Here is a 14,995-nt window from a genome sequence, read left to right on the forward strand (position 1 = left end):
GCGATAAGCCTCCGGGCTCTGACGGTCTACCTGCTTCCTTCTACAAGACCTACGCGCCCCTTCTTGTTTCGCACCTTGCTGCTATGTATAATGACTTTTTCGAAAGCGGCCACTTTCCTCCGTCGCTTCGTGAGGCCCTGTTGACACTTCTCTTGAAACCGGACAAGTCCCACGAACTTCTTGATTCTTACCGCCCATTGTCGCTCAACAACACCGACAATAAAATATTTGCCAAGTTATTTGCTTCCCGCCTCCTTCCTCTTGTGCTCCTGATCGCCCGCCCTGACCAGTCCAGTTTCATCCCTGGTCGTGCCATGTCGCATAACCTTCGGACTATATTTGCTGTTCTCCACCAGATTAACCCTGCTCTGCCGGCTGTGGCGGCCCTTTTAGATGCCACTAAAGCCTTTGACACACTTAAGTGGCCTTACCTCTTTTATCTTATCCCCCGCTTAGGCTTCAGCCTGGTATTTTTGCGCAAAGTCCACCTCCTTTATTCCCTTCCCACAGCACGCCTTCGTATTAATGGTCAGATCTCGGAACCCATCCCCGTTTCTAGGGGAACCAGGCAGGGGTGCCCACTCTCGCCTATGGTTTTTGCTGTGTCTATGGAACCCCTTGCCGTCTGGCTCCGACAGCATCGCACTAAGAGGGGCCTTGGATTCGCAGTTTGTGCGCTGGTCATCTTCATGTATGCGGACGACGTCACACTCTATGTCTGCAACGCCCAAGAAAATCTCGGTCCCATGGTCCGCGAGGTGGTGCGATTCGGGGGTTTGCCTGGGGTGCAGGTTAACTGGGGTAAATCCATTCTCTTTCCTCTAACAGACGCCACTGTCCCCTTTACCCCGGACTACCCGTTTGTGTGGGCCTCTGGACCTACTAGATACTTGGGCATCTGGCTCAGCAGAGACGTGGACGAACTTTGGAGGGCGAACTTTGGATGAACTTGGAGGGCGAATTTCAGCCGAGCGGTTCGACTGGCTGGAGACTAAGATCCCCCTCTATTTCTCGATATCCCCATTCCACTCACGGCTCATTTCTTTCGGACACTTCGCTCCCTAATCATCTCTCTTGTCTGGACTGGGCGTCAGCCTAGAATTGCATATGAAATTCTCACACTCCCCGTAACGTGTGGTGGGCTGGGTGCCCCGGATTCCAAATTAAATGCCCTTAGTGCTCAAGCCAACTTCCTTCACTTCTGGTTACATCAAACGCCCTTCCAGCCTCATGTAGCGGTTGAAGCTGACCTTGCGGCCCCCTTGCCGGTCCAGACAGCTGTCTTTGCCCCTGCGAAGCCTCTGCGCGCAGAGATAGATACGGTTGAGACTCTGCGCTGGGCCTGGGATGGCCTTCGGAAATTCTCCGGCTCTAGCTCACTCTCTGCCAATTCCATGCCCATCGCATATCATCCAGCATTCCCTTCCCTGCATACTGCCGGGATGGTTAAACGTGCTACTTGTTTGGGGCTCTCCACGTTGTCAGATCTCTACCCTGCCGGCGACTTCTTTTCTCTTCCAGCCGAATCCGGGCCTGTCGGGAACTGCACCCACGTTTCCACAGCCTCCTCCTTCGATGGCTGCCCTCGACCTTGCATACACCTCTGCTTCCCCCCGTAAGCAGGTCTCCAGACTTTATGCCCTTACACTGGCGGCATCCTCGGTCACCACTGACTGGGCGCGCATTGCGTGGAACGAGGACCTGGGCACCGACCTCTCTCCGAAGACCTGGCTGTACTGTTGCAGGCAGACTAAACGACTGTCTCCTAACTACCGTCTGCGCCTCATACATTTTTAATATTTGCACAGATTGTACTGCTCTCCTGCCCAGTTGCATAGAATAGGCCTCATTCCCAGCGATAGATGTCTCCATTGCTCTGCCCCTGCCGCTGACTTCTCTCATCTCGCATGGCTGTGTCCCAAGGTCTCTACATATTGGCGAGATTTGTGAACTGCCATCTTTGAGATTACTTCCACACCAGTTTTACCTGACCCGTTGATATGGCTATTAGGCTTTGTGAAACACTGTCCGGACGCCTCCCGTAGGCTCATTGCTATGCTGCTTGTTCTTGCGCGATGTAGGGTCGCCATGCATTCCGGTCGAAGACCCGGGCCCAAGGTTGGCGCTTGGCTTGAAGATGTGGCGTGTTGTCAGGCGCATCTGTCCGAATTCTGGTACCTGACGCCAGCAACTAGTCAGCCGCATGGTCTCTAGGTACCCCTTGTTTCTTATCTTCAGCACCAGAGCGCCTCACCCTCCGCGCTCCCTGCCGGCTCCTTGCCTGCGACGGCCACCGGTGCTGGCTTGTAGAGGTCGCCTCCCTTCCTCTGCTCACTACTGGCTCTGTGGCCTTTCCTACACATACTTTGCTTCTTCTGGGCACTCCACCTGGCACCTCCCGCTCCATCCTCCGCTGTTTCCCCTCATGCACTGATGTGGACTACCATTATGCAACTGTTTTTATGATGAATGTATCAGCTGTGTCTTTTCTTCCTAATCTGCGGAATTCCCGCCTGTATACTTTGTAACTGGATGTGCAAGTTTCTTCAATAAAGTTCTTTTAAATGTACATTTATGAGTACTTAAGTTGACTATGAAGACCAACTTTGTTTTTGTCATTGCCCACTTCACATTTTTTTACTTATTCTGTTCTTAAGGTTCAAATGTTAAAATCCTTTTTCCCTAACTTTTTCAGTTTAGCACAAATGTCTTTGTACACTTTTGTATGATTTTTTTTAAATTTACTCTGTTTAAAATATTATCTTTTACTTTGTATCATTTAAAAGTTTAAGGGACTGCCTCTTCTTTTTCGGATCTCACTGGTGTCTTAACTAGGTCTGGCTATTGTAGCTAAGTGCATGTAACATAGTAAAGAGGTATATCTAGTGGTAATTTTTGATTTTTTTGTTTCAGATGGCTCCTCACAAGAAAAAAGTTTTTCAAAGAAGAGAGTGAAACATTCTTCTAAGGCTGTTGTTGCATCATCTGTTCCAAAGCAACAAAATAAGACTGAGAAAGTTAAAGGGAAACAAGACGACCTCCAAGCTATAGGTGGAAAAGATGTATCCCTTTTCTTGTTCAGAGCTTTGGGCAAAATACTGCACTTTAAACGTAAGTAGCTTATTCATTTGGCTGTATTTATTATGCACTTTTAAATTACGATATTAACCCCTTGAGTGCCCATGACGAGATGGTCTCGTCATGGGCCGCGGTTGCGCTGTGCCCATGACGAGACTATCTCGTCATGAACCCCGCCCGCTAATTCAACGCCCGGCACAGGGCGGGGCACACAAGGGGTTAACACTTGAAACATATTATTTCAGCTAAATTTACAATAGTAATTCTCCATGTGCTGTTCCTTCTGTATCGGCTGCAAACAGAAAATTGTAACTTCCATGAAGGAAAATATTTTTTAAAGGTTTTAAATTAGTTTAGAATTTTTATCCCAGTAGTCATGACACTTCATTAATCATACAGAAGCTAGAACTGTCTGTAACCTCTTTTAAATGTTGCTCTGCCTCATCTGTTTATAAAGATATTAGATGCAATTTAAAGTTTGGGATGATGAAGATTAGACTGTCTTCAGCAAGTATCATATTTCATAAAATGCCTGTTACTGCACCAGTTAGTTATGTTTTTAACAGTGCTACAGAGTTTAGGGAAACTAAAGTAATGGCTGTTTTTAAAATTAAACGTGTTTTCGCACTTTCTCTACCAAAATTTAATCCCACTGTAGAACATGATGGACGGGTACAGAAAGTATAATTTGTACTCAAAGTAAAATTCTATTTTGGTGCTTGGAATCAATGGTAGTAGTCATGTCACAGAAGTTGTCTTTTGTTAATCTGAGAATGAGGGGGTGTTTTCTCATTTAAATGTTTCGGAATAAAATTTGTGCAGTGCAGTAAATTCACCAGAGTGGGGCAGGAGTGACCTTGTCCACTCTTTCCAAGTCTTTCCTCTCTGGAGTGAGAGAGACTTTGGATCATCAAGAGCTAATTGTTATTGAATGAACTACTCGCACTGGGAACTGAGTCCATTGCTGAATTTTTATTTTAAGGTTTTTGTGTTTAATGTTTAGCCACACAAGTGAACTCATGGGGGAAGACCTTGATAACCTTCCTTATATTTTGTTGCACTTTGCCATAAGAAGCAAAGGTGACACTGTAGAAGGGGGACCTGAGATTTGGGTCCAGTTTTCAAACTATATTCTCCTTAGCTATGTGACCCTCCAGTCTCACAGGACCTACAGACAATAAAATCACCATCTTTGCCCCCCTGCTGTCCTCCTAATAGTCTTCAATGTATTTCTTGACTTCGTGGCCTGGGACTTTATTTGCTTATCCACACTCTAATGATAATGGGCTGACTTTGCATTTGTTCCCTATTATAAGAACCTCAAGGGTTACTTTTGTGCACTTAAGGTACCTAACGATATTTATAGCCAACAGTGATTCACAGGTATTGGCAGGTAACATATCCCCACTATTGGATAAGCTAAAAGATGGCCTCCTTCACTTGGGCTTTTTGTCACAATCCCTGATGGAAACGGTGGAGATGATCAAGATGTTGATACCTCCTAGGGTACTAATCTGAAACAGACTTCTAGCCGCAGTTTCCTTACCTTAGAGTATTCCTCAGGCATCAGACTGGACCCGGAAGATTTTTTAGCAGTCCTCCTGCTCGCCGGTAGGTGGCATCGTTCGGCTCAGCGTTGTCTGCGCCTGAGTTGCCTTTCGTGGTACCTGTATAGGCTCCTCCCCGGTAACCTGACATCAGTTCTTACCTTTCCGCCCAGATAGCGCTGATCCGGTTTAAGCAACACCGCAGTCACTTTTTGACTGGCTTTCAGCGTTTTGTCGAATTTATTTTGAAAAATGTTCTCCTGTTGTGAGGTATGTCAGCCAAGAAACCGGATAGCTTCAAACCATGAGTAGCCTGTCACAGGCAAATGCCGGTCACAGACTCCCACTTGATGTGTTATTGGTGGTTGGAGTGCGACATGACTCCGAGACCTGCGAGGATTGCCGCATCATGCACCCGTAGGAGGTAAAGGAGCGCTTCCTCTCCTTACCACTCGACGTCAGTCAACTCTGCGACGCTAGAGGTTTGGGTTGTGCAAAAGGTCTTGGACTGTTCACCAAGCCCGTCCCAACGGTCATTGTCTGGTTAGTCTCATAAGCATAAAAAGTTCCAAGAATTCGAAGAGGTCTCCGAGTGTGCAGCGCTCTTTGAAGTCTTCCGGAGGACACTGGAGCATCGCCAGTCTAGGCCCTGCGAGCTGGCAGAACCTGTCCCCCCGTCTGCTTCGTGCTTACCTGACTTTTCCAGAGCCAGAGAAACCCCCATCCAGTTGAGGGAGTTCTGTGAGGTCATGTTTGGGCTGCCTGGCTCATCTGGCGCGCCTTTGGTCCATACGGGTGTGGGAGGGGCTCCTACTGGATCCACGCACAAAGACCTTCCTCTGTGCAACCTCCAGTGCCTATGCTTCCGACTCCCCTAGGCAGCGCCATCCCCATTGTTATTCCCGACTTCAACACTGAGCTTGATGAGCATTGCCCAGCTATGGCACTGATCGGGCCCATGCTTCCTGGATCTGAGCCAGTGCCTTGTATGTTTGATAGGCCAGGAGAGGGAAATGAATGGGAGGAGTCTATGAACCCTTATGAATGTCAGCCCCCGATGAGGAATAGGACAACTGGTCAAGGAACTGGTGGAGGCAAATCGGTTAGACACCTCACCTTACATTGGTGTGGTCTCCTCCTATTGTTGCTATGGAGGAGGCAGCCTTTTTTGCAGAGGTGGTGCGTAATGTGGCTGAGGTCTTGGACCTTCAGTTGCCCATGGTGACAGTCAAGATGGGAGTCACCCCTTCTAAGGCCCCTACTCCCTTTCAATAAAGACGTTCACTCTGGGCCTGGTCCAAGCCCTGAACAGGGGCTCCTGTGCATAAGACAATTGCCCTCCGCCAACGCCCTACTGCTGGAGACGCCAATTTCCTTACCTAGCACTCTGCTCTGAAGAGCTTGGTGGTCCAAGCCTTTACATCCAGGATTAAACCGTGCGCATTCCCTACCGCTCTACTGGATGGGGAATGCAAGAGGCTGGATACCTGTGGTTAAAAAAAAAAATGGTCAGAGGCATGTGTGCTGTAGATACACATGCTTTGCATACTCCTGCCATCTAGTGTTGGGTCCGGATGTTTGCAAGTTGTTTTTCTTCCAAGAAGAATTTTCCAGTCACAAGGTAGGGTGACTCCTCTTTTCAGTTATAGTGCGCATGGGCATCGACTGTATAATCAATGGGATAGATGTATGTTAATATGCATATATTTTATGGATTTATTTAGGCGGGTTCCATTGCCCTTGTCCTGAGGAGGCAAAGAAGAAATTGAAGGCTGAAACGCTTCCACGTCGACAGTTTTATAGAGGAGTCTTTATAAAAATGAAAATCGTAACTTAGTTGTTAAAACACATTAGAGCAAAGGGTATAGAGGTGCTATACCTCATGTGCCCAGAAGACTACCTCAGAGTGTATCACCCAGATTAAGTGCCTGAACACTTACCATTAGAAAAATGTGGGTATTGGCAATGTAGATTTCAGTTTATATTGTCTGTGCTGTTTATGTTTATATATATATATATATATGTACTTTTGTATGTTTTCTTTTTGTGTTTACAATTTTCATAATGATTAATTTTCAAAGATCGGTCCCAAGGCACATGTGTGTTTTGAATTGATTTTTTTCAATGTATTTCTATAGAATTTTGCACTACAAATAGGATAATTAATTGTTCCCTATGACTAAATAAAAATAAGATATTGATTTCTCCGTACCTATTTTCCTGTATATGATGTGGTTCAAACCCATTCATCAGGATCCGTTTGGTTCACATCCCGCTGTACCTGCATCAGTATTGTTTCAAATGCGTTTCTCATCCTGCGTGTCGAAAATTGAAAAAAATCCCTTAGCTGGATTGAGAAAACTCCAACTGCTATCTTCGGGCCTAGCCCGTTTTATTTCACTTCTACTCGAACAAACACTATTGAATAATCTGCCGATGGAATGGACTCTGATCCAAATTTGCCCTCAGTGCCACTCCAGATTTCCACACCGACCTTCACAAAGTCTGTAACCTGTGCCTTTCTCCGATGCACAAGGAAGAAGACTGTGACGCCTGTCGCTCATTTCGCTTAAAAAAGACATTCGGAGACCGCCGGGTTCGACATAAAGAAATGCAGCGAAAAAATATCGAAGACACCCTGATATATTCGGAAAAGACATCGAGCAGGAAGAGATGGAAGCATCTGCAGTGAAAGAAGAAGAGGCCTTCTCCACCCAAGACTAAAACTATGAATCCGAGCTGGAGATGGAACAAGAGTTCCATGATATGCCTGCCGGTCAAGGTGTAGTGAGTACCAAAGCCCCTTTACCCACAAAACCTGCTTCCATTAAACATAAGGCTCCGGCCACCACTGGCATTCGGCCATGGCAGGCACCAAGACTTTGCTTCGAATGCCCCCCCCTCTGGCTCGGCGCCAAAAGCGCACATCAAGGCTTACGACTCGTGCTCGCGTCGTGACACCACATCCTCTGCACCTAAAAGATTAGTTCCGAAAGACAAATAACACCCATCCAGCTCTGCACCGAAAAGTTCGGCGCTGAAACAGAAAGATACTCATCAAAAGCCTTCAGAGCCAATTCTGGAAACCATGCAACAAAAGCTGGATCCAAAACAAAAGAAAATGTATATAAATCCAGACACTGGACATAATACAGCAAAGCCATTGATAACATCCTCCAAAAGGAAAACAAACAAAGGATATAAAATCCCTCTCTAAAAAAAAATAAGGACATGGCTACTAGCCCTATTCACTCCATCACTCATACCTCTCCACCAGTACCTATTATACCACCCTTAGACCCTCTAGATATCGCACCACAGGGCTCTCCTTGTACAGCTCTTGATCCTTATGCACAACCACCACCAGATCCATGGGATGATTACAATATAGATCCTCCTACAAACACAGATCTATACGCTGCTAAACCTTTCCTTCCTGATGATAACTCTTCAAATCAGAAGTTAATTGCCACTGCAGCCACATACCATAGAGTTACATTACACAAGAAATCTTTTGAAGAAGATTTCTTATATGTAACTTTAGGTACTACACATAAAACAGCACAGTCATTACCTATGTTAAAGGGTATGATGAGACATGCTAAAGATATTTTTAAAGATCCAATAAGGGCACGTATTAGGACACCTAAGGTGGATAAAAAATATAAACCCCCACCATCTGACCCAATTTTTATTAAGAGCCTGCTTCCTTTATACTCCTTAGTCGTGACCAATGCTCGTAAAAGAGAAAATTCACAAACTTCAAGTGATGCACCACCTCCAGACAAGGAGTCCAGGTTAATAAATGCCTCAGGCAAAAGGGTGGCTTCAGAGTCAACCAACCATTGGCGCATAGCCAGTACATAAGGTCCTTTGGCTAGGTACGATAGGGCCCTCTGGGACGAAATGGAAGACTTACTCCAATATCTCCCAGTGGAGCATAAGAAAAGATGACAGGAAATAGTACAGGAGGGGAAACTAATTTCCAGTTGCCCTATTAGGTGTGTGTTAAATGCTGCTCATACGGCAGCAAGAGGAGTTAATACCAGTATTCTCCTCAGAAGACCAGCATGGTTAAGAATCTCTGGATTTAAACCAGAGGTACAACAGACAATACTTAATGCCTCATGCGATAAGGAACATCTTTTTGGTCCTCAAGTGGATGAATCACTTGACAAACTTAAAAAGGACACATAGGTGGCAAAATATATGGGAGCGCTAAAGTCACCCTCTAACAAAGGCTCCTTTCGCCGCTCTTTTTATAGGGGAAGCTCAAAAAGTACCTCCACAGATGCCAACACATCTTCCTATAAACCACACAATCAATCCTCCACCTCTAGAGGATTTTACAATGGTGGTTACAGAGGAAACCATTTTAAAGGCAGAGGTAGAGGTACTCCAATGCTTACCTCTCCATCTCCTAACAAGTAGTGACTTCATAACTAATTACTCCCGATCATCATACACTTTTCAGAGAAGACTGCATCAATTTCTTCCCATTTGGCAATCAATAACATCAGACAAATGTGTTTTGGGCATTATTCAACATGGTTATTGCCTGGAGCTCACCTCAATCCTCCCAATATTCCACCTCATATTCACAAATAATCTTTAGTGCACCAACAACTGCTCAAACAAGAAGTACAAGCTCTTTTAACAAAAGAAGCTATATAACTAGTGCCAATACAACACCAAGGATCATGGGTTTATTCACTTTACTTCCTAATTACTATCAAGGACGATTTTCTACAATCAGCATTAGATCTTAGACCTCTAAACTTATACATACTGTCAGAACACTTCCGTATGATCACACTTCAACAGGTGCTTCCTCTCTCACAGCGAAGTGACTTTATATCATTAGTAGACTCAAAGGACACATATTTTCACATCCCTATTCACCCAGCACCTCGCAAATACCTCAGATTTGTGGTAGAAGGAAAACACTGTCAATTCAAAGTACTCCCATTCGGAGTAACTACGGCACCCAGAGTAGTCACCAAATGTTTAGCAGTAGTAGCAGCTCATCTAAGAAGGCAACAAATTCATATCTTCCCATATCTAGACCATTGTCTCATCAAAGACAACACACATCTGAAGTGTTTACAACACATTCAAATTACTATAAATCGTCTTCATCAATTGGGATTCACAGTTAATGGGCAAAAATACCCTCTCCAACCTGCATGGCTGCAACCATATCTAGGAGCTTTGCTGAACACTCAAACAGGTTTAGCTTATCCCAATGCAGCCAGAATTCGCAATTTTCAAGCACAGCTGCTACAATTTCAAAGCAATCAGTATCTAACAGTAAGATCTTTCATACAGCTTTTAGGGGTGATGGCATCATGCATTGCCATAGTACCTCATGCAAGATTAAACATGCGTCCTCTACAAGAATGCCTAGCACGTCAATGGAATCAAATCACAGTGTCAACAAAAAGGTCTAGTGTTGGTAGATAGCTGCACTCATCACTCTCTGCAGTGGTGGAACGCACAAAACTTATCAAAAAGGGGCTCTTGCACGATATGTGGAACTTTCCACATCGCGTGCTCACAGCAGACGCATCCCTTACATGGTGGGTTGTCCATCTACAGCATCTAACAGTTCACGGTCTATGGGACACCAAAAGAGTCTCCTATCAACTACCTAGAGCTTCAAGCTGTTCTCCTAGTGATAAAAGCATTTCCACCTCATCTGATAGGGAAAGTTGTCCTAGTCCGGACAGACAGTATGACAGCTATGTACAAAAACGGGGGGACACACTCTCTACAGTTATCACGCCACTCTCAGACCATTTGGCGTTGGGCAATATATCATCGATCCAACTGCTGGCAGAACACCTTCCTGGGTTGGACAACAAATTTGCCGACCTCCTCTGCAGGAGGCAAGTCCACAAGTGGGGACTCCACCCCCAAGTCCTTCTCCCATACTTCCAAAATGTGGATTTCCACAAATAGATCTCTTTGCAACAGCTCAGAACTCAAAATGCCCCAACTTCGCCTCCAGGTTCCCACACCATCTATCCAAAGGCAATGCCCTTTGGATGAAATGGTTGCTTATGCTTTTCCGCCTTTCCTCCTCCTTCCATTTCTGGTTCGAAAGCTCAGGCAAACATCTCTCACACTCCTTTTGATAGCTCCCACATGGGCTCGTCAACCATAGTTTACCACTCTACTGAAACTTTCAGTAGTTCCATACCAGAAGCTTCACCGCACCTCAAACCTTCTCACTCAGAACCATAGAGAAATCGGACATCCAAATCCCAAGGAGCTCAACCTAGCGATTTGGCTCAAGTCATAGAATTTAGATACCCAAGTCTACCATCAGATTGCATGACAACTCTTGAAGAAGCAACAAAACCTACTACTAGAGCATGCTATGTATCAAAGTGGAAAAGGTTTGTTATTTATTGTAATAACCAAACAATTGAACCACTAGGTGCATTTGTTATTTATTACATCTACAACGTGCAGGCCTTGCATACACCTCCATATGCCTAGACCTTGCAGCAGTGGCTGCATATCTTCAAAACAGACAACACTTATCTCTGTTCAAAGTACCAGTAATAAAACCAAAACTTCCCCACTCACCTGTATGGAAATTGTTCTAACAAGACTTATGGGTCAACCCTTTGAACCATTGCACAATTTTCCACTGTAATTTCTTTCTTTGAAGGTGGCTTTTTTCCTTGGTAGCACTTCGATAAGACCTGTTGGGGAGCTTCAGGCATTAAACTTAAAAGAACTATTTTCGAGACAGAGTGGTTCTTCATACTAACACAAAGTTCCTTCCAAAAGTAGCCTCTGCTTTTCATATTCACCAATCAGTTGAGTTACCTGTTTTCTTCCCTCAACCTGATTCTGTAGCAGAAAGAGTTCTACATACATTAGATGTCAAAAGAGCATTATTGTATTATATTGATAGAAAAAAAGATTTCGCAAAACAGAGCAACTTTTTGTTGCTCTTGCTCCCCCTCATAAAGGGAAACCTGGGGAGAGGATGTAACCTTTCAGCTAGGGGTGTTGATTTTGAAGCTGGGGAACTGGGTTTGAGTCTCTGCAACGACGCTCAACATCCTGTGATTCTGGGCAAATCACTTAATCTCCCCCTGCCTAACAAAAATGAAACTGGTGCTCATGTAAAGCGCTCTGATACCTGATATCTTTGGGTCTAGTTTGCGCTATATAAAACTCTTTAAAAAAATAAGTAAAAAAACGATCTCTAAATCTGGTATCTCTAGATGGATTGTAAAATGTTTCCAACATGTTCTGTCAAAGCCAAAATAACTTTGTCTATACCTCCTAGAAAACATTCTACTTGTAAAATAGGAGCATCCATGGCATATTTAGGTTTCCTATACCTGACATTTGTAAAGCAGGTACATGGTCTACACCACAGTCATTTAGTAAACACTATTATGTGGATGTATTAGCACGACAACAAGCTAATGTAAGACAGACTGTAGTGAGGATATGGACACACCTGCGGACATTGCTAAGTTAGCATAAGTTAGTATATGCTTGGCCGCCATTTTGCCGCTTTTGCTCACATTACTACATGCCACATTTCTCGTAAACACTTTGCTTGCTCGCTTTCACTGAGAACTGTCTGCATGTCACATTTTTAGTTGAAGACTCTGCTCCTCGTCTGTACAGCGTGTTCAAGGTCGAAAAACAATGAGCTCTGTTGATTTGCTTTGGGCAGTCTCGCACCCTTAGCCATAACATAGAACACAGCTGCAAACTTGGTAACCTGGTGCTTTTAATATTGCCTTGCATGCATGTTAACACACTTGGAGAAACGCTTTCCAGGATAGAAGAGCTGTGATCGTTCAGTGATGTAAATTCCTGCATCTGAACTCGGAGGTATGGGGTCCACCGGACAAAGTCTTCTATAATTATAATAAACTAGCTTCTAGCACGGGGAGGGTGGCAAGGCGCTATAGTCCTGTTCCCATTATAATATGATTTCCCCGCTTGTTCTATATGGAATTAACAATGCTGTTCTGATAGAGACTACTAGCCGCAGATTCCTTAACGTAGAATTATCCCCAGGCGTGAGACTGGATCCGTAAGAAAAATAATTGCCACAGCATCTCTGCACGCCGGGGACGGTACCACGCGACCCCGCCCTGACATCGTCCGCGGACGTGACATAAGCGAGGTTATATAAGTTCCACCCCGCTGACGTCCGTTTCCTCGGGACTTCTGCGGACTCGCCGGCGGCGAGTTCAGCTTCAGGTTTTGGAGGTGTGGTGTCGTCGAGGTGCGGCCCTAAGGGGTTCCCTTCTTCGACCCACAGTGCAAAACCCCGCAGGGTTCCCTGTGGTGTCGCAGGAGATCGCCGGGACTCACGGCTCGTCCCCGAGTCCCCCTCGGTCCTCTGGGCAGGCGGCTGTCTTACTGGAGGCAGAGCCGACGCCTGTCCGGCGTCGACAGCTTTCCTCACCGGCCCTGGTGGAGGCCGGGACCCGGGGCGCCTCCCCGAGTCCCTCTCGGTCCTCTGCGCAGGCGGCTGCCTCGTCTGAGTTCGAGCCGGCGCCTTTTCGGCGCTGTTCATTGGCTGCTTCGGCTCCGATCCCGCTTCCTTCTACGATGAGGCACGTGGTGGTGGAGGTCGACTCGGCACCCCTGGCGGACACTTCTGCGCCAATCAAGGACGCACCGGTGCCCGTGGCGGACTCCCAGGCGCGCCGACCCGTCGTCGGATCGTCGACTCTTCTCCGGTTGTACCTTCCTCTCCGGAGGATTTTCGTCTCATTGTCTCCTCTTCACCTGAGACTGGACGCCGCATCGTTGCATTTTCCCTGGCGGCTTCCAGGGCGGGTTCTACGCCGTCTCCGCGTCCACAGCCCCGGACCCACTCTTCCGAACCGTGCAGTTGACTGCCCCGCAGGCTTTTCCACCTTATCTGGAGACCCCTCAGGCCCCTCACTCGTCCATGGGTCTTTAATCCTACAGGGGCTGGCCGTTTCTTCCTCCAGCAGGGCACGGGGACGTGCGGCTTAGTTTGCTGCCTTCGCCCACAGAACAGTTGCTCCCACCCCCCCACCCACCCCCACGACGCCCTACGGAGTTGAGTGTAGCCTTTGTCCGGGCCATCTCCACTGCCACCGGCATTTTGCAGTTGGGCAACCCGGTTGCTCCACTCCCAACGTACCACTGGTTGGAGGTTCTCCACCAGGGCTCTGGTGGAGGGGAGCCGCTTCTTCCATTTGAAGCTTCGCTCCGCAACTCTCTTCTGGGAGCCTGTGGGCGTCCTGCTACGGGGGATCCGGTGCCTCAGCGTCTCCTTCACCGCCCTGCCCCGCACGATCCAGTCTGCCTTTTATCCCACCCATCTGCCCAGGGCCCTGTCCTGCAGACTGCTTTTCCTTCCTTGCCTTCGGTGTTGGTCCCTCTGTCACGGGAGGCCCGGTGGTTGGACTCCTGGGGGCGTAACATTTTTGCATCCACTAGTGCTGCTCTGCGCATGCTCAACACACTTTGTGTGTTGGCCAGGGCTACCTCCAACCTGTGGGATTCCGCGGAGTCCCTTCTGTCTTTCACCTCCCACGAAGGTGCCCGCGCTGATCTGCGGCACCATGTGCGGGATGGTCGGGTGTTAGCTGCATTTATTCTCAGTTCGGCCTTGGATGTCTCTGATTCTCTCGCCCGCGCTATGGCGAGTTCTGGGGCCCTCCGCCGCCATGCTTGGTTGCAGGATAGCGTCTTTCCGGAGAATATTCGGGAGCGTCTTGTTGACCTGCCTTTCGATGGGATTCTGTTATTAAACACCCACGCAAACTCTGCTATTCAACGACTCCGGGGCTCCGTCCTCCTCCGTAAGCTTCGGCTTGTCGGTCCTCAGGTGTTTTATGGTAGGCATTTATCTTTCTCTTTGGGGCCTAGTGTTTCGGTTGGCCCATCTGAGTGCTGTGTGTGGCTTGGAATGCCTTCAGGGTCCTTAAGTTGGCTCCTCTGTTCTTTTGGCTGCTGGTTCAGCCCTTCAGCTTTTGTGGTGAGTGATTTTGGCTGTTAGTAAAGCCGTATAGGTCCTCAGATTGGACCATCTGTGTATTTTTTGGCTGATTGGTATGCTGCCTGTGTTGATATCCACCAGGTCTTTTATGTTCTTGACCTCTGCTGCGGGTTTCCCTAAGAGGTGTTCCCCTGTTTTGTTTTGGGACGTGTCATACCATAGTTGGGATACTTGTTGGCTATTGTATAGCTCTGTCCTTAGCTGGGCGGGTGTGGATACCTTCTCGGGTTCCTATTGTCCATTTTGCCCTTTGTTCCTGTGGGATATCTGCTCCTGTGCGTTTTGCCTTCTCTCTTGAGCCTCTGGATCGCCAGACCGACTTTTGCTATGCCGTCTACGGCATCAT

At 46.9% G+C, this 14,995-nt stretch overlaps 1 protein-coding gene across 2 annotated transcripts in view; it reads left to right on the plus strand.

Annotated features, from left to right (window-relative positions):
* Positions 1-14,995, plus strand: part of RAD17 (RAD17 checkpoint clamp loader component) — a 472,816-nt gene that overhangs the window by 278,965 nt on the left and 178,856 nt on the right. For both annotated transcript variants that reach the window (XM_085632384.1, XM_085632385.1), the window contains exon 11: positions 2,914-3,111. In XM_085632384.1, the coding sequence (XP_085488510.1) occupies positions 2,914-3,111 (198 nt within the window). The remainder of the gene's footprint in view (positions 1-2,913; positions 3,112-14,995) is intronic.

Source organism: Triturus cristatus, chromosome 2_1 (genome assembly GCF_964204655.1).
Source record: "Triturus cristatus chromosome 2_1, aTriCri1.1, whole genome shotgun sequence".
NCBI lineage: Eukaryota > Metazoa > Chordata > Amphibia > Caudata > Salamandridae > Triturus > Triturus cristatus.